This window comes from Gracilinanus agilis, chromosome 3 (assembly GCF_016433145.1).
Source record: "Gracilinanus agilis isolate LMUSP501 chromosome 3, AgileGrace, whole genome shotgun sequence".
Lineage (NCBI taxonomy): Eukaryota > Metazoa > Chordata > Mammalia > Didelphimorphia > Didelphidae > Gracilinanus > Gracilinanus agilis.
Genome location: NC_058132.1, coordinates 187,491,279 through 187,511,260, shown reverse-complemented (window position 1 = coordinate 187,511,260; position 19,982 = coordinate 187,491,279). Strand labels below are relative to the sequence as shown.

Sequence of the window (19,982 nt, the reverse complement as noted above, 5' to 3'; positions counted from 1 at the left end):
ACTGGTTTTCGGCTCTAAACTTTTCGTTTTCAGCTATGATCTTTTGGTTTTCTTTTTCAATCTGGTTCACTTTGCTTATCAGTTCATTTGATTTCTGAGCCTCACTTTCCAATTGCAAGATTCTGCCTTTTAAACTGTCATTTTCTTGCCCGATCTCTTCCATCTTCCTCAGAATCTCAGTTTTGAACTCTTCCATAGCTTGTGACCCATTTTCCTTATTTGAGGAGGGTCTGGATGCTTGTTTGTTCTCCTCCTCTGTTTGCTCAGTTGTCTGGATTTTCTCTGTGTAAAAGTTGTCGAGTGTTAAAGACTTCTTTTTCTTGTTGTTTATCTTTCTCTTATGAATTTCCTGAGTCTGGGTAACCATCATTAGCCCAGCAGCTTCTCAGCTTTATCCTCTCGCTAGGGGTCTGTCCGCGTGGTCTTTTGGCTCCTGAGGTCTGAGTTCTGGTTTTTTCCAAGGTCAAGCCCCCTGGTGGACCCCCTTGCTTGATCCTCTGCCGGAGGTTCCTTTACAAGTCTCAGGGCGCTGCTTCCATAGTCCTATACCCGCCTATGCTGGTTCCCCACTCAGGGTTTCAGAGCTTTAGTTTGTGGATGTGTCTGCCTCCACCCACGCCTCAGCCGCTCCTGCGCTCTGCTCCCACGCTCAGATTTCGCGTGCGTTCTTTGGTTTATTGGGGTCCCAAATCTTGCTGCTCTCAGGAACAGGCCCTGGAGCTGCCAATGACTCGATGGGTGCCCCAAACTTGCTCTATTTCTTTTTAACTGGCTTTGGCGCTATAGGTGGTGTGTGTGGAGGGGGTGGGGGTGGGGTGGCTGCTCAGCCCAGGATTCAGTGAGAGCTGTTTCACCCCTTTATAGCATGGAAATGTCCCGATTCCACGTACCTTCCACGCTGCACCCTGTTGTGGGGTTCCTCCGTTCGTCTGGACTTGTTTTTATGTCCCCTTGAGGAGTTCTGTGTGTTTCAGTCAGGAGAGGTTAAGAACTGCTTTTTACTCTGCCACCATCTTAACCCGGAACCCTCATCCCTAGTTTTTATACAAAATGGTTAGAGGTATTAAAAATTTCTACATTAATAATATAAGATTATATGGTTTTTATAGTTTTATAATAAATACAGGTAATATGTAATATGTACATATGTACATAAATATACATACTATATATATGGCATATATATATATATAATTCATATTACTGACTTACAAACTGCCTAATGGAACAAAAACACAAAAATTTTGATCCCTCATTTACTGAAGAATACACAGATATGGCCATTTTGTGGAAATAATATTGGATTTGGACTTAGAAAATTGGAATTTGAGCTCTTCCTTTGCCATTTGTGACCTGTATGACCTTTGAAAAATCACTTTACTTATCTGGACCACAGTTTTCCCATACGGAAAAACAAAGGAGAAGGACTAGATATCCAAGATCCTTTCTAGTACTAAATCTTTTGACACATAAAAGGCCTGTGGTCTCTGAAGAATGGTAGAGAATGGAAAAGATGATATATATCTGGAAATGGACAGTTGCCATTGTTTTCCAAAGGAAAAAGAAAATTGACTTTTCTAAATACAAGTTAGGGAGCTTGATGCAGATTCATAGGGGAAAATATTACAAGGGATTGTTAAAGTGGTAGTTTGTAAGCATTTAGAAGAAGAAATCATGCTCAATTTCTATTTATTAGCATAGTTCCTTAAGACTAAGTTGTATTAATTTAATTTTGAAAGCATATCTGAATTTCATCAAGTCTTAACTTTAGTAAGGGACAAACAAAGGTTAGATGACAACAAAGTTATTTGGTTAAGAAAAAGATCACATTGGACCCCACCAGTGATAATTAATGTTAGCCTTGAGGGAAGTCTGTAGTAAAGTCTAGGATATTGGCTCTATTTCATTACACATTTTAAATTAATGATTTATGTAGAGGAATCAATGACATATTTATTATGTTTGGAGCTGGATTGCAGATTCAGGAAAGAAAGTGATATAGATAGGATGGGAAAAATACCTGAAGCTCATAAGATGAAATTTAGTGAATAAAGTCTTGCATTTGAATTCAAAAAATAAGTTATACAAGCAGAGAATAGGAAAAATATGGCTAGAGACAGTTTATATGAAACAAAAATCTGGGAGTCTTAGTGAATTATAAGTCCAATATAAGTCAACAGTATGACATGACAAATAAAAATGCAATTTTGGATTTTGGATTCAGAATGGAGAAAATGATAGTTCCATTATATGCTGTCATAGCTAGACTATTTCTACCTATTGTGTTCAGTACTGAGTGTTACAGTTTAGAAAGAATATTGACAGTTTGAAAGTGGTACAAAGAAGAATGGTTAGGATAATGAGAGGAATAAAGACCTTGCCATGAAGATAGAATTATATACTTGAGGAACGTAGGTGGCTCAGTGGATAGAGTTTCAAATCTGAAGTTAGGGAGACCTAGGTTCAAGTGTAGCTTCAAATACTTTCTAGCTCTGTGATCCTGGGCTTAACCCCAATTGCCTAGCTCTGACCACTTTTCTACCTTGGAATCGATAATTAGTATTTATTACTAGTCAATACTAGGTAAGATTTTTTTTAAAGAAACTGTAGGATATTTAACATCCTGAAAGTGATGATGTAATTGGAAATTTAATAGTCTCCAATTATTTAATTAGAGATTTAATAGGCATTGACAAGTATGAAGAGTTTTCTTCTAGAAGAGGGATTTAATCTTCTCTACTTGGTTCCAGAGATACTAAAGAAAGTTACAAAGAATTATAATTCAATGTGCTAATATTTGTAGCAGTCCCTTAAGAGATCCTTGGGAGATTAACTAGTTACTAGTCCGTGAAGGGCTTCATGTAGAAGTTTCATGATTATTTATTTAGAACATTGTAGAGAGGACTTATTCCTCAATCTGTAGTGCATGATCGGATTCCTGAAAGCTCTTTGAACTCTATAATTCTAAAATTCAGCTTTTTACATGGTCTTAACTGTAAACTCTTACAAAATAGGGAATTATATATATTTCTAAATCATAAAACACTTATTTCAGGGTCATGCATCCAGAGTATACCTTAAAAACAATTGTTTATTGGTAATAATAATAATAACTCAGAGTATCACATACATATTTTTAGTATTTTAAAAGGATTAAGACATAATCTCATTATTGTAGATTATTTTATTATACAAACAGTTAATTTATTTTGTTAAAATAATAGCCTTGATCATTTCCCTAAAATTGATGACTAAACATTTGTGGTAGGGTAATAATTTTTAGTCCATACAGTTTTGTATTAATTTAATATTCTATACTCAGTCAAGTATGTCTATTTCTTATATATGAAAGTTTTCAAGGTCTTTTAGGTTTAAAATACTTTATTTTGCATATTCCTTTTGGTCTGTTTTGATGCAGTCCTTGTATAACTGAAGATGGAAAAAGATTCAAAAGCATCTTCTATTTTAAGCTCTCTATTTTCCAAGATTTCATAACTGTATTTCTTATGTAAAAATACATCTATTACATAGAATTCACATCAACACTTTCCTAAATTAATAAATTATATGAGGCATGCTTTATTTCCGGCTTTGGAATTACAATGAAAAAGTTAAGAATTTTAAAATGAATAATATGTGATATTTTCTAATTAGAAACTGAATGCATTTATATGACATCCACAAATACTCTGAGGTTCTACTTGCTTACTTTAGAAATGTGTAGGAAAATTCCATATCTAAAGTTTTCTTCTAGTTATCTGGGGTTTCGGTCTTTGGATTTTTCCTCATGTGAAGGAGCAGAAACGTTTTTGTTTTTTTTTCCATTAAGACTCACTCATCTAAAAAAATGAAATGAATTATGGATCAACAAACAGGTCACTATTAAATATTGCTAGAACCTGGTGTTACTCTGCCCTGGACAAAACACTTCAGGAGTCTTGTTCAATTCCAAGTGTCACCTTTGAGGGATGACATTGACAGCTGGAGCATGTCCAAGAAAGAGTGACCAGGATAGTTAGGGGCCTGGAAACAATATCATGAGAGGATCCATTTACAGGAAATAAGGTTATTTAAACTGGTCCAAAAAGACAGTTTAAATGAGGGAAGACTAGGTGTCAGGGGATGTTAGTTAGAAAGAGTACACTTGTTTTTTCTTGGTTCTGGGAAACTAATGTTACAGTGGGCAAGATCTGAGTAGAATGTAATAAAAAAGCAACCTTTCTAGATATGAGAGCCATCCCAATGTGATTTGCTATGCTGTATTAGCCTTCACTTGACATCTTCAGAGACTGTAGCTGTAGAGCTTGTAGAGAAGATGGATCAGACTAGAAAACCTCCTATTTCTCTTCTGGACCTGAGATTTTATAAATGTTAAGTCAGGTCAGTTTTAGAGCCAGGTTCATGTAAAAAGACATTTTCCTGTCTTTAATAAGGAGTTTGTATTGTATCTTGCCCTGAGTTTCTTCCAGAAACATTTAGAAATACAAAATTTTTGTTATGTTTTACTAAAATTAGAATTGTGAAGTGATTGCATTGGATAAGTAACTTTCCTTAAGTAAAATTTCCTAAATTCTTAGATTAAGCTTTGTGGGAATCTGGAATGATATCAAGTGATTATAGAAGTTGGACACCATTGTTTTTAATATTTATTTAGAAGCAGAACTGATATACAAGGTGGGATAATTTTGGATGTGATGAACTGTCACTGTTCTAGCAGTTTTTAGATATCTTTGGAATTGGCTCATTTTTCTCATAGCAACATTAATCTGAAATGATTCTGCATTCCCAGGAATTTTCTCTTTAAGTGTAAGACAATAAACCTTCTGCTGTGGGCAGATTTCATGGCCAAGATAGTCAGGTAGGACCTATTTCTGGGGGGTATGTAAGAGGACAACCGAGGTATAAGAGGGGAAATGGCATCTTTCCTGTCTTCTTTTCAGTGTAGTTAATTCCCTAGGTTGTCTCTAATGTGTTGAACCTCTGTTTCTTGGTGAAAAAGAGGATGGTGGTGGGGAGGTCCTAGATTTAGAGCAAGAAGGGATTTTAGAGTTAGATGGGTTTCTTAAGTGTTCTTCCTGCCTCAAATTTCTTCTTCCTAAAATCCATCCTTCACATAGCAAAGTAATTTTCCTAAAGCCCAACTCTGACCATGTCATTCCCCTAATCAATAAAATCCAATGACTTCCTATTACCCTTAGGATTAGATATAAACTCTGTTTAGCATATAAAGCCTTTCACATCCTGACTCCAATCTTTCTTTTCAGTCTTATTGCACATTATTCTCTTTCATGTGCACCATAATCCAGTCAAACTGGCATCCTTATTTTAAGTAAGATTATATATATATATATATATATATATATATATATATATATATATATAGACATACATTATATATTTAAGCCCATATAGAAAAAAATTGCAATTGTTAAGCTGTCTAATGTAATCTTATTTTTATGGTGCAGTTTTTTGTTTGTTTAATAGGGACATATGATTTCATCAATGCAGGCAATTTTTGATGTAGAAATCTTCCTTTGCTGCTTCAAGTCAATCATTCATCAATAACTTATAGCAGAGAATTGACCCAGGAACACTGAGAGATTAAGGAAATTGCCTATAATTAAGCATCTGTGTCAGAGCAGAACTTTAACTCAATTTTTCTGAATGGAAGTTTATATCAGGCTACTTCACATTCATACATAGTGACTACATTTTCCAAGTCTGTACTTACAGAATTATAATTCATTTTCAAAAATGCACTTTGTTAACTATTTATTCTACATAAAACCAAGCCATACATACCTAATTTTTTCCATGTAGTGTTTCTTTCTGACTAAATTGACTGTCTTAGTTATTTTTCTGTCATGTGGACATAGCCCAAGTTTTGTATTATACCAAGACCAATAAAATCACTCAGACTAACTGGTGAATATTTTTATTTAACTAGCTCTGCATTTTGAAAAATGCATTTCGAATGGAACCCATACTATTTTTCTAGTTCTGTTTACCTTTCCTTCTTTTATTTTTCCTTCTTTTATTTTACTTCCTTATTTTATTTTTCTCAATGACCCATGACACCAATAGTTGTACAGAGGGACCAATTTTGATTTTGTACATATGTTGCATTTAATTTTCATGAAAATAAATTCAAAGCAAGTAATATTTTACATTCTCTTCATCAGAAATATTACTCTCCTGTAATAAAGAGTACCAATCTAAATTGTGTTTTGATTTTTCAGGTGATGGAAGTCAAAGGACAAATGATTCATGTTCCAGAATCAAATTCTATTTTGTTTTTGGGCTCTCCATGTGTGGACAAGTTGGATGAACTTATGGGCCGTGGCCTGCATCTCTCAGATATCCCCATCCATGATGCAACTCGTGATGTGATTTTGGTTGGGGAGCAGGCCAAAGCCCAGGATGGACTAAAGAAGCGGATGGATAAGCTAAAGGCAACATTAGAAAGAACTCACCAGGCTCTGGAGGAGGAGAAAAAGAAGACCGTGGACCTCCTGTTTTCCATTTTCCCTGGAGATGTAGCCCGGCAGTTATGGCAAGGACAGCAAGTACAGGCCAGGAAGTTTGATGATGTCACCATGCTCTTCTCCGACATAGTGGGTTTCACAGCTATCTGTGCTCAGTGCACCCCAATGCAAGTAATTAGCATGTTGAATGAGTTATATACCAGATTTGATCACCAGTGTGGATTTCTGGACATTTACAAGGTAAATATGACTTGGATTGCTTACATCTCTAATTCCCATTCAAAATGAATCGTGAAAATGCCCATTTACATGTCAACATGACTTGTGACAATGATGATATTTTCGGGTTGCAAAATGTGTTTTTTTTTTTTTGCCCGATAGATTTTTAAAAGATCAGTAGTGCTCCAATTCAGAGATCTTCATTTCAAGTACTTTTGCTTTAAAAGCCATTCTCATAAATCTACATTCATTAAGAATTGATTTCCTGCATTTGCACATGTGAATATGATTTTATTTCCTATTGACATTGCTCCTGCTTGCACATTTTTTAGAACTGTCAGTCAGGAATCATTACTGTAAAAAGAGCAACCTCTGGTTTTGCCCAAGTCTGTGCTATTTATAACTTTGTGATGGACCTTTTTTAGAAAGCGAGGGTTTTCCACAATATAAACTAAGTATTATATAATCTGACAGCTAAAGAAAGAGAAGCAGGGAGATGTGTTGGAGTCTGCAGCTAAACTCCAGCTAACCTGCAGTTGGCATTTGGAATGTTAAACAGTAATTAGCAATAAATACATTGGAATATTAGAGCAGGATGCCCTCTGAATAGCCTACTTATTGCTGGGTTATTACTGATGTCAGCCACAGCAGCAGCAATACTGTTTTCCCAATGGAATAAAAATGAAAAATTTTCACATTGTGTGCTAATCAGATGTTGATCTGATAAGGTGTGTGAGTATGGGGGATGCTCTTCTTTTCCCTCCCATCAAGTCCTATTAGTGTCATGTTGCTTTCAGCCTCTCACCTGTCAAATCAGTGCTCCCATATTTTTGTGCAGAGAATTTTATGTAGGTTTTTCTCCTTCAGTGACTAATGTTTTGTTTCACTGGGAGAAGGCAAGTATTTGAGTTCGAATAAATAGTAGATCTCTCCCCCCCAATTTCTTTTTATAGCATTCCCTATGTAACGCAGTATCAGATAGAACCCATGTATTTTGCTTTGGAGTCTCACACCTTAAGCCAGAGAGAATGTTAGATACTACGTGTTATCCAGGCTCCTTGAGACAAAGCTGTAATGCTCTTTGGTTTCTTCAGCTCCATTTTAGAGTAAGTCAGCTTTAAAGGTTTCAGCTGGGTCCCATCTTAGAAGTATACATACTGTGTAAATTATACACAAGGGAATGGTTATATTATGTAAAATTAGCTCTTAGAAATTAAATGCAAATCCTTTAGGTTTTATCAATATATAATGATAGCAGACCTCCCTAGCTGGTTGATTGAAGCGAGGCAGACATCTACCATCAGTCTACCTTCCCCATCGCTCAAGGACATCTCCAGTGGTGAGGATGGCTTATGGAGAAACTGTCAACATTTTCTTCCACCCCAATTGGAAATTTAAGAAAGTCAGTCCTGGCAGGATCCTCCCTGCCCCCAACCCAGGGGTTCCCAAACTTTTTTGGCCTACCGCCCCCTTTCCAGAAAAAAAATATTACTTAGCCCCCTGGAAATTAATTTTTTTAATTTTAATGGAAATTAACAGGAAAGATAAATGTACCTGTGGCCATCACTGCCTCCCTGGATCGCTGCAGCACCCTCTAGGAGGTGGTGGCTCCCACTTTGGGAATCACTTCCCCAACCCCACACACTTTCATCCCCATTCCCCCAAACACACAAACTCAGGGACTCCTAGGGTCTCTGTCTCCTAGGGACCACATCATTAGCAATTCTCCTCTGTAATTCTAAGACTCAGGGGAATGAAAAATAAATCTGCCTTTGAAAAAATGGCCAAGAACCCCTTACTTAACCATAACCTGTCATTTCGGTTTTGAAGAAGGAAGGATGAATCTCCTGAGGCTACTATACCAGCTACTGGTAAGAATGTAATTAGAGTTCACTGACATCAGCCTCAGATTCTCCAGAGATGAACTAGAGTTTTTCACAAAACAAATCAGGCTGTCAAAACAACGGTTCTGTGAGATAAATTTTTCTATATACCATGCATTGTGGAAAAAGTAATAATTATAACAATAATAGTGATCAAGTTATAAAAAAGAAAATATCAGGATAGACGGTCTACTTGCCTTATCACAATGAATTGTGATGTTCATCTTCTTCTCACATTCTAAGAAGAAGAAAAAAGTGATACTGGACCTTAATAGCCTTTTAAATCTGACTTGCTTAAAGCCCTATCATATGAAATGACCAGATTTTTGGACACAAGGTATACTGGACAATTTTGATTGGTGTAGTATATTGGAGAAGAATGGATTTGAATCTTGACTTTGAAACTTAATTTGTTGTGTAACCACAGACAACTTCGAACTTTCCTGGGCCTTAATTCCCTCATCAGCAAAATCAGGATAGCTCCTGAAATTTTAGCCAATAAAGAATAGGAAGGCATTTCCCTGGAATAAAAATGTTTGCTAACAGAAGCGTGTGATATTCTAAAAAAGGATGGACCATTTGCAAGCTTTCTAAGAAAAAGACCCTCTTTGAGCCCTGAAAATCATTTATACAGGAAGGTATAGCCTCTTTCTGATTGGCCTGATAGTATGACCTTTGCATCTCCCTTGACAGTGTCCATTGTGGGGTAGTTCAAAAGAGGAGGCCAACTTAGAGACCTCAGGTCCTCTCCAATTGTTTCATCATAGGAGAGATGGGTCTTTACCAAATAAAGAAACCACCAAACATACCCTACTTTCAAATAGGTGGAAGTTCACCAGATAAAGAAATATAGTCTCCCTGCCCTTCTTTGGCATGTTAATAAATGAAGTCCAGCTTCTTCTATCAATAATTGGCTTGAAAAAATATGTTGCTTCAATGGCACTATCCTTTTTGGGGGACCTGGTCACCCTCAAATGTAGATGGTGTATTTAGCAAGGAAAAAATAGGACTTATACTTTCAAATGTCTCAGAGAGTTCTTGATTACAGATAAAGAAGGAGCAAGTCCCACCTTGCCTTTAATAAAAGACAAATGAATTCAGCTAGTTAAATGCCTTGATGTCTGGACTATTACAGCCTGACCTTAGGGGGCTTAGGAAAAATGAATAATTTTTCATATAATTATACTAACAATGCAATTCAACATTAATTTTCCTCATTTTAATATGAGCTATGTACCACACAAATATTTTCCTGTGAAAAGTACTTTGTAAATTTCAAAGCATTATATATGATCATCAGTTATTATCATTATTCTAATCACTGAACACATAGCAAAGGTAGTCATTGTTTATGTGGAAGGAATTGACTTAGAGAGGAAATTCCTTTGACTGTTTACTTGTTTAGTACAAGTTTCAGGCACTATATTAAATGATGAACATACAACAAGAAACAAAAATAAACCCTTGTCCTTAAGGAGTTGACATGCTAATGAGGAATGGTAAAAGGTGATGTTAGAACTGAGAGATTCAAATTAGAAGATGTAGCCAGAAGATAGTGTGGCCAGAGAAAAAAACAAGTCTGGAATAAAGGGAAAAAAGAACTGAACAGAGTTCAAAAAGAGATAAAATATGTCTTTGAAGGATATATTTGGGGATGCCTTTTTGTGGCTCACATCAGGAAAGAGAGACAGGAAGATAAAATTCAGCACTTATCTGAAAAATAAAGATATTGAAATTGTAAGTAATCCCATTATAACAATATCTGTTTCATCCATTTTGAGATATTGTCTATATCCATTTTAATCATAAGAAAACAAAAAAAGCTTTAACTATAAGACAGTCTAGCCTCCTTCTTTTCTGGATGATGAAATTATCATTTAGGGAAGTTCAATGACTTACCCAAGATCACTTGGATATTATAAGGCAGAGCAAGGATTCACACCCTTGGACTTCAAATTCACTTCTCTTTCCATGATAATAATATAGAAATAGGGTCATATACCTAAAGGTGAAGAGACTTCAGGGGTCATGTCATCTAATCTTATTATACATATGAGGAAGTTTCAGGAAAGTTAAGTGATTTTGCTCAGGATTTCAAAGGTGTCAATTCAATTTGAATCATAAGATTTAGAGCTAGAAGGTATTTTAGAAGTCAAGAGAGACAGAGATATGTAGTAAAGCTACACCTGTCTACTGTATATGAAAATTTAAATAATTTCATTTTTTTAGGATTTAGAGATGGAGAGATCATAAGATATCATCTAGGTCAGTATCCTACTCATTGTATTTGTCAGATTAAGAATAATGTCAGGCTGCCAACAAGATAGAACATTTCAGGGGGCCACATCTGGTCAGCAGGCTTTAGTTTGCCCATCACTGATCAAGGTCAACTCTCACTTTCTACAGATGAAGAAATGGACTAAAGAGGTACAATGATTTGTCCAGGGGTCACAAGGATAACAGTGGCTGAGACAAGTTTAAACTCAAGTCCTCTAACTCCAAATCCAGAATTCCTTCCATTAATCACTGGTGGTTAAGCAACTGATGTAATAGCTGCTGTGTGAGATGTAAAATTTAGATGAACCTTGGTTCCTTTCTTCGAAGAGCTAACATTCTAGTTAAGAGAATATGGCAGGCACACATATTCCCAGCCATTAAGTTTTATATAGTGCTGAAATGTTTTTGGCTTTGTAGCTATACAATATTTTAAGAACCACAAACCAAATTCGTTATGTAAGAAAGCAGAATTTCAAAAAAATATATTTTTTTCTCTTGGATTTGCCAAAGGAAGATCTTAACTTTTGATCTGGGACTAATCTAATAACAAGCAAAAATAATTTGTTACCCACTTATTTTTTAGGTTATTGTAAATGAATGAAAAGAAAACAAACTGAAGATGTATAGCCAAGAGGGATGATTTGAGACTGTGCCTCATATAATGCATTCAAAATCTCTTACAACAAAATGATATGCAAGTGTTTTAAATTTATGGTTCTCTCTCCCTTGGTTGCCTCATTATTCCATGCTTTCCTATCATTAGGGAGATGATACAAAAACCAGTTGTAATGGTAATGGTAGACTTTAGCTAAATTAGGCCATAATTTAAAAAAAAAGATTATGATGAAATCTTCAACCTGCCTATTTTGCTGGAGGATTGAAAACAAAATGTCAATAATACTATGCATATTTTATGTATCAAGAAAATCAGACATACTTGCTTGACTATGAAGATATTAAAAGTATGTAAATAAATAGGAGCAAGGCAAAATGAAGCATGAATTATGATTTTGATTTTCTTGAAATCAGAAAAGCAGAAATTCAGTAGCGACAGTGTGCTAATAGAATAGTTTGTTGTTACAGAAACTTGAGGACTAAATATTAAATATCTAATGAATAAAAAATAACAATTTTCCATTCGGCTTGGTTTCATCACTCTCCCCAAACCATGAAGATTATAATTCCTCTGGATCTTTGCAGATAAACAGTATTATGAGTTGCCATAACCAAGAACATTCATCATCCTGCAACCAATCTTCTAGATCTTATTCTAAGTCTTCTCAAAATTTATCTAGACTCTGCTTGTATAGCAAATGCATAGTTAGTCCCTTACACAGACTATATCTGAATCTTTTCCAGCTTGATAGAACTTGTTGGAATTTGTGCTGTGTTGCAGTCCTCTACAAGACCTAATGATCAACTCTATGCCATGAAAATGTTTAAGAATTGATAATTAGGAGGAAAACATTTACATTAATGAACAATATATACAAATTTTTATAGAAATCAGTTGACAGATATATGAAGGAAAACATTTGTAAGTAATACTTTATAATCAACTTTAATTTTATTGAAGTCATGAATAGTGCCACTTCTACCCAAGTGCTCTTATCATCTAAGGCCAATCTAGTTAGGTTCAGAGAAACTAATTTCATGAAGACTGGTCACCAATGACTAATTGTATTTTGCCCTTGTACCATTGTGAAGTATCTATGGTTTAGAAGATAAAGACCTGGACTCAGAGTTAGGAACTTTAATTTAAGTCTTGCCTCTGATTCTAGAAAACTAGAAGTTGCAGAGAAGGTGCTGAAGGTATTGACCTACATTGGTTGAGTTTTCCTGTTTAGGAGGTCCCTATCGTTATGGAATCATCTCTTTCAGTCTTTATCCTTACCTTTTGTCATTATCCTTTAATAAAGCAACACTGCATCTTTCCCTTAAATTTTATTTTTGTGATCAATAAAAATCTGCATTCTCTCAATTCTCCATTCTCTTTTCTCCAATTAAGAATAATTGAGAAAACAAAACCCTGTTAGAAATAAGATAGTCAAGCAAATCAAATTTCAATATTGCCCATGTCCAAAAGGAAATAGGTGTGTGTGTGTGTGTGTGTGTGTGTGTGTGTGTGTGTGTGTGTGTGTGTGTGTGTTTCTTTACTCTGAGATTTTCACCTCTCTATTAGGAAGTGTCATGTTTTATCATGAGTCCTTTGGAATCATTGTTAGTCATTTTGTTGAGGACAGTTTCAAAGTCTTTCAAAATTGTTTATCTTTACAATACTATTTTCACAGCAAAATTTTCCTGCTAGTTCTGTTCATTTCACTCCATGCCAGTCTTCCCAGGTTTCTCTGAAACAATGCCCTTCATCATTTCTAATAACCTAATAGTATCCTATCACATTTATTACCATAACTTTTTCATCCATTTCCCAGTTAAGGGGTACTCCTTCAGATTCCAATTCTTTGCCACTTCAAAAAGAACTATAAATATTTTAGACGTGCCTAAAGTTTGCTTTCCTTAAGATTAATCTATTTCTTAATCGACCTTTTTCTCTGATTCTTCCTTCTCCCCTTGAGTATAATATATTTCTTTATCCAGTTGTGTATGCATATGCATGTGTTTGTGTATTCTTCCCTTCTTTGACTATTTCTGATGAGACTGAGGTTCAAATGACATCCATTCCTTTCCCATTTATCTAGACATCTATTTGTGTACTCAAATTATTTGATATAATTTCCCCTAGCCTTCATTTCCCTCCCTACCTCCAACCCCAATGTATTCCTCTTCTCCTCTTTTTCCATTCTTTTTTAAAGAGTGCTAAGATATTGGCAAAACAATAACAAAAATATGTAACAAAAGAACCCCAAAGAACAGTGATGGTGAACCTTTTAGAGACTGAGTGCCCAAACTGCAAACCTAATGCTGCATGTGAGCCCCTCTGCCTTACCCCAGATGGGAGGGAGTAAGCACTCCCATTGGGCTGCTGGGCTGAGGGGTGGGTGGTGTGAGAAATGTCCTCAGGTGCTAGCGGAGAGGGAGAGGAGAGAAGCCCCCTCTGGCACCTTATTAAAATGTTAGATAAAGCCTGAGGACTGGAGATGGTTGCAGTCTATATTTGTAGAAGGACTCAGCTAAGTAAAATCCCACTTGAAATACTAAAGAAACTGGAGGTCTTCAGCCTTATGGAATGCTAATACCTCCATAGTCATGCATAGACTATAGGAGCAAAGTCAATATTTTTGCGTCTTCAAATTATTACATGTTTAGGAGCTTAATCCTAGTCTAATTAATTTTGGTTACCATGATCTACCCCTCTTTCTCCAAGTCAGGAAACCAGAATCTTCTCACTTTGGTAGTCAACTTCATTGTTAGTTGTAAGGTACCAGCAGCCAGGGTACAAGCTGCATGACAGGATGGGGCAGAGCAGGAGAGATCTGAAATGACAGCATGTTACTAGGACACAAGGCAGCCTTGGGAAGTGATCAGGTAGAATCTGAAAGGGATCATAAGTGCCACAATAAGGAAGCAGAGTATATCGTTTTGTGAATTAACACAGGAGAGGAAGAATAGGGGGATTTTAAGATTCCAAAGCAATAATAGTATGGGTCAGAGTCCAGGAGATCAGCAGAGTAAGAAGAGCATGGGGAATAAATGATAAGGTATTCAGAAATATAGAAATCAGGTATTTGGAATCAGGAATTGAGACAGAGTTTAACCAGTGAGTAATAAAAGGAGCCACTAATATGAATAGTCTTGATAAGGAATCCACACAATGAAGAAATTAAGTGGCTTAGTGAATAAAATTTTGGCCTTAGAGTCAGAAAGATACCAGTTCAAATCTAGCTCTGCGACTCTGAGCAAATCACTTAACTCTGCTGTGCTTCAGTTTCTCATTTGAAAAATGAGAACGTTGGATTTGAGAACCTCTAAAGTCCCTTCCTAATCTATTTTCTATTTTCTAAATCTTTTAAATCCTTTAAACTGAGGCAAGGGCTCCTTATAAATATATATTTCGTGCCTCTCTCTAGAACAGAGCAAAAAATGATTGGTATTTAGATCATAGAATCAAGTAGAAATCGATAATTCAAGCAAGAGAATTTGGGCTAAAACATGATTTAATGGGTCCAAAACTCAAACACGGATCACAGATCAACAAATGGATTCATACTAAGTCCTCTGATTTTAATATATAGAAATAAGTAATGTCATCAATACAGTTGAATCACTTGCTAAACTAAATGCAACCTTGGAAAAGAGGGGAAGACATTCAAGAAAAAAGGGAGCATTACTACTGTATAGGATTGGAACATTGCCAGTTATAATGAGTCACTTTTGAAATCTTCAGGAGAGCAAAGAAAATTGAGATCAGGATTCACAGCATTTGAATCTTCCGAAATAAAGAATTACATACATATATACATACATATATATGTATATGTATATATAAAAGTCACACAACAGACCACAAAAGAAACACAATATAAAATAGGAAAAGGGAAATAATAAAATAATGTACACTTCACCTGAAAAGCACAAGAAAAAATATCCTGCACTTTAAACCTTGTATTAACTAAGAAATACACTACATATAGTGATTTTTGGATCACAGAGTCTGGAGAGGCTTATTCAGGTCAGTTTGAGTCAAATATTTAGTGAGAGCTCTAATTTAGAGAGATTGAAAGATATACAAACCCTTTGTTTGTAGATCTTAGTAAGGGCTGCTTCTGCTCAGTTTGACAATGGTAACAGGGGATTCATATATAAATTGGATGAAGGAACTAAGGAAAGATTAAATCCATCCTTATATCTCGCCCACCTGGCAGGAACTGAAGGATTTCTCATTTTGAGTTACAAGGCAATGGAATACTCTGCTTCAAGAATTTCAGCTTGGATTCTGGCATTTTTGAACATACAGAATGTGGTGCCAGACCCTTCACTTCATGGGAAGCCTCCATTAGCGTAGACAATCAAGCAGACTCCCAAAGGCTTGACCCTAGAATGAAATGGACTTTGAAACAAAGCAATAGGTTTCCTCCCTTCTGGGATTATTTCAAGATAAAGAAGGACTCCTGTTAAAGAATCTACATGTTATGGTTACTCTTAATAGTCTATAAATATGTGTATATCTTCTTCATTCTGCCTTTTCTCATGGAAATGCCAGTTTCATTTGGTAAACAGTGACTGAGGCATTTTTCCAAGATTTACAAATTTACTCTCCATAGCCAGTGAACACTTTGTTTCAACATTTTAAAATGTTATGAATTTCTACTAATGCCTTTCAGTAGTTTCCGCCAACGTTGGTGCCATTTAGTTTTGCCTCAGTATTAATAGATCTGAAGTAGCACTTACTCATGCATGAATTTGGAAAAGAGAAATTTCAGAAATTAGAATAAAACAACTAATCTGGTAGAAGTACAGGATGCTGTCACTGAAACTCATCAGGCAATAAAAAAAAAATCAACCTAGTATTTATTTTTAGCACAATTGTAATGAGCATTAAAAGTTTAGATTACAAAGTGGACAAAGCAGAATAATAATCTGTCATAACAATGTTTCTGCTGACAACTAATATGCATTTTGGGTCAAGGCACCAAGATAACACTAAATCACTAGTTTGGGGACTTTCCTCTTTTTTTTACCCCCTGTTCCACTCTCGGCATTTTTCATTCCCATTGGCTATCTCTGCTGCTAGGTGCAGCCTTGGCTCAGATGTACATTTTAGGACTATTATCCCTCAAGCAGGTTTTCTTGTCTATATGAGTACATATATGTATTAGCAATAGATTACAGTAGTGCAGTGATTTTGGGATTAGAGAGATTACAGAGGCTTTTTCAGCAGGTTGATTTAACCAAAGGCAAAGCAATCAAATGTTATTTTCTGAACTTTTAGGGATCACGAAAATTCTATGTCTTATAAAAATATATTGCTGTCTTGTGCAAATTGTGTAATTTATGTCATTTCAAATGGCATGTATTAGGTTCACTCTACAAAAAAAGAATTTAATATAAATCAACAAATATTTATTAAATGCCTATTATGTGCAGAACAGCACTTCCAAAGGCTAGGGGAGATAACAAAGTTTAGATTTCTTGCCTTCAGGGCTATCAAGTAATATTTAGACTCATCAGAGGATAGCAACATTCCTTTAAGCAGCAGTTTATGAAAAGCCAAGGAGAGTCTATCATTAACTGCGTAGGGCTAGACCTAAAGTGTTTTAAAATTTCACAGTCTCTAATATGAGCTCCTGAATCAAATTGCTATTGCCTTCCATGAGCTTTTCTGTTTTATTGTTGTGATAAATTCTCCAGACAGCTAGCAGGCTGACATCTTTGGAATGGCCAAACAGAAATTCATATTGATGAAGTGTCTTGCTCAATTTTTCAAACTAAATGGTTGGGGGTTGTTGTTTTTAGGGACATTGCTATTTTATCTTTTAAAGGATACTATGGAAAGATTAATGTTGCTGATTTTTAAAAATTCTACCTGGAGTTGAACTACTTCCAGCAAGTTGGGTTGACAAGTTCCCATGGAACTAAATCACTTAAGAGTTTTCTGGGCAGGTCAACCATTGTTTTTATTTCCTACCCATGAATAGCATCAAAGATTTAAATTACTCTATCTATTTCACAACATGTGCCCAATTGCTTGCTAGGGCAGTCATGTCTATATTTGCACTGTAGCCTTCTTGTTAGAGTCACTTGGTACAGTCACATTTGAAAATCATGGGCTCAAAGATGTGAACACACATTAATTTTCAAAATGTACCTCCTTAATCCAACAGGCAGTAGTAGTGTCTCCTTTTGCACAAAGGCATAGAAACAGAAATTATACATTTCTCATAATGGAACTCCACTTCTTAGGCTTCGTTAAAGAGGTAATTCACGTTACTAGAACTCCTTATTTAGGGCTTGGATATATCTTAGTGATGTAAATGTATTTTCCTGCCTGAGGTTTTGTCTACATTCCAAGGCCAGCAGTAAAGTAATGGTGGGAACTTACAGGGGCTTGCCCTAAAATGAGGAAGAAAGTTCCTTGATATCAATAAGCAGGAATAATAAGCTTTACTTTTAGTCTAAAGCTGGAACTTCAGTAAACTTTCTGAGGGATCGACTAATTTTTAGCCTGCATAGATTTTTCACTTTATAGTTTCTTGGCAAAGATATCCTCCTCAAATAGATTTTAGGAGGCAAAATCATTCAAGGATACTGTGCCTTTATAAAAAGATATTAATAATTTATTAATTTTGTTCCAATATCAAGAAATAAGAGGTTTGAGAAGCCAAGGTTATCTGTAGAATGAAAGTTTGATCCTCAAAGCATCCAATTTGGAATTATAACATGGAAGTTTTTAGTCTGGGCAATTCACCTCCTTGGACTTCAGTTTCCTCATTTGTAAAATGAATGGGTTGGACCAGATGTCCTCTGAGGTCCCTTCCAGTTCTGAGTCTAGGATCCCTGGGCAAGTTATCTGCCATCTCTAAGCTTTGATCTTGAGAAAATAATACTTGTACTATTTTTTTCATAGTATTGTTGTGAGCAAAACACTTGGTAAATTACAAAAAACAATATAAATAAGAGTTAGGGTTGGAGGGGGAAGGGAATAAGCTTTTTTGTAGTGCCTACTAAGTGTCCAGCACTATGCTAGGCACTTTACAAATATTTTATTTGGTCCTCACAATGACCCTGGCAGTTAGATGCTATTATCATCTTCGTTTTACAATTCTGAAAAATAAGGCAAACAGAGGTTAAATGACTTGCTGAGAGTCACAAGCCTGGTATCTGAAGCTGGTGTCTGAAGCTGAATTTGAACTCAAGGTTTCCTGACTCCAGATCCTATTCTCTATCTGTATCTCCCCCCAATAGCCATTATTATTATATCTGTTGATTACTCATCTCATTCTCTTTTTCAGGGGAGTTCTGATACAAACAGTCCTAAGCAAGCTGCTTGCTTGCTATTGGTTTTGTCTGACTTTCTCTTGACCACTGCATAGGTGAATTAAAAAGATATTTTAAACTGAAAAAAATAAGAAATTAAGCTTATCTTCTTTAAACTCACTGAACACATCTTTGGTACACTGCCAGGAAGAAGGAGGTTGATAGATATGATAAGCACTTCATTGTGTTCGGGCATGCTTTAGATTTCTTCTGCTGTCTATATTTTAAAAGCTTTTCATTCTATAAAGCTTGGTGTTTGGAATGATCACATTGTGAGAATTTAATATACATTGTACCCTTCATTCCTTTTGAAAACCCATTTTTGTCAGTATCATCCCACCCTTTCTTTGACTGTGCATGCATGCATGCATTGGGAGGATACCAGAAGCTTCCTGGCTCCCTGGAGTCTGGCCAGAGATTAGCCCCTAGTCCTGATGTTCAGAAGCCTGGGCTGTGCCCTGGACTGAGGTCAAGTCTGTCCAACCAGAGACCCAGAAGGAGTGATGTCAATGGCTTTAGAAGAAAAGAGACTGAAGAGGCAGGAAGGATTCTTTTTTTTGGGGGGGGTGCTTTTTGGCTCTTGTTCTCTTGGGCTGAAGACTCTTCCTGGAGTCACTTTTGGCTAGCAAATATTCCACATATTTTTAGTTGAGTTGATGTGGAGAGTTTTCTGAGTCCAATCTTAGATCTGAGATGGTTCATAGGCTTATCTCCAGGAAGCCAGTTAGCAGGGGTTCATGCAACAAAACAACTAGCATGTGATTATTATTTGACTTTAGGATGCACTGAAAATGAAGTGAGGTCAATGTGGCTTCTAATAACAACTCTCACTCCTATTTCACTCTTTTAGAGTTTGCAAAGCACTTTGCATGTGTTTTTCATTCAAAATTCAAAACAACTTTGTGAGGTAGATACTAAGTATTATGATCTTTATTTTAGAGATGAGGAAATTAGGACTCAGAGCAGTCAGATGATTACCCTTGGTCATGTATATAGTATCAAGAAGGAAGGCAGGAAGGTAGGTAGGAAGGAAGGAAGGTAGGTAGGAAGGAAAGAAGGTAGGTAGGAAGAAAGGAAGGAAGGTAGGTAGGAAAGAAAAAAGGAAGGAAAGGAAGGAAAGGAAGGAAAGGAAGGAAGAAAGGAAGGAAGGAAGGAAGGAAGGAAGAAAGGAAGGAAGAAGGAA

At 35.9% G+C, this 19,982-nt stretch overlaps 1 protein-coding gene across 1 annotated transcript in view; it reads left to right on the top strand.

Moving 5' to 3' along the window:
* GUCY1A2 (guanylate cyclase 1 soluble subunit alpha 2) overlaps window positions 1-19,982 on the top strand; it is a 340,934-nt gene that overhangs the window by 184,754 nt on the left and 136,198 nt on the right. Inside the window, exon 5 of the mRNA XM_044669013.1 lies at window positions 6,240-6,725. Within this exon, the coding sequence (XP_044524948.1) occupies window positions 6,240-6,725 (486 nt within the window). The remainder of the gene's footprint in view (window positions 1-6,239; window positions 6,726-19,982) is intronic.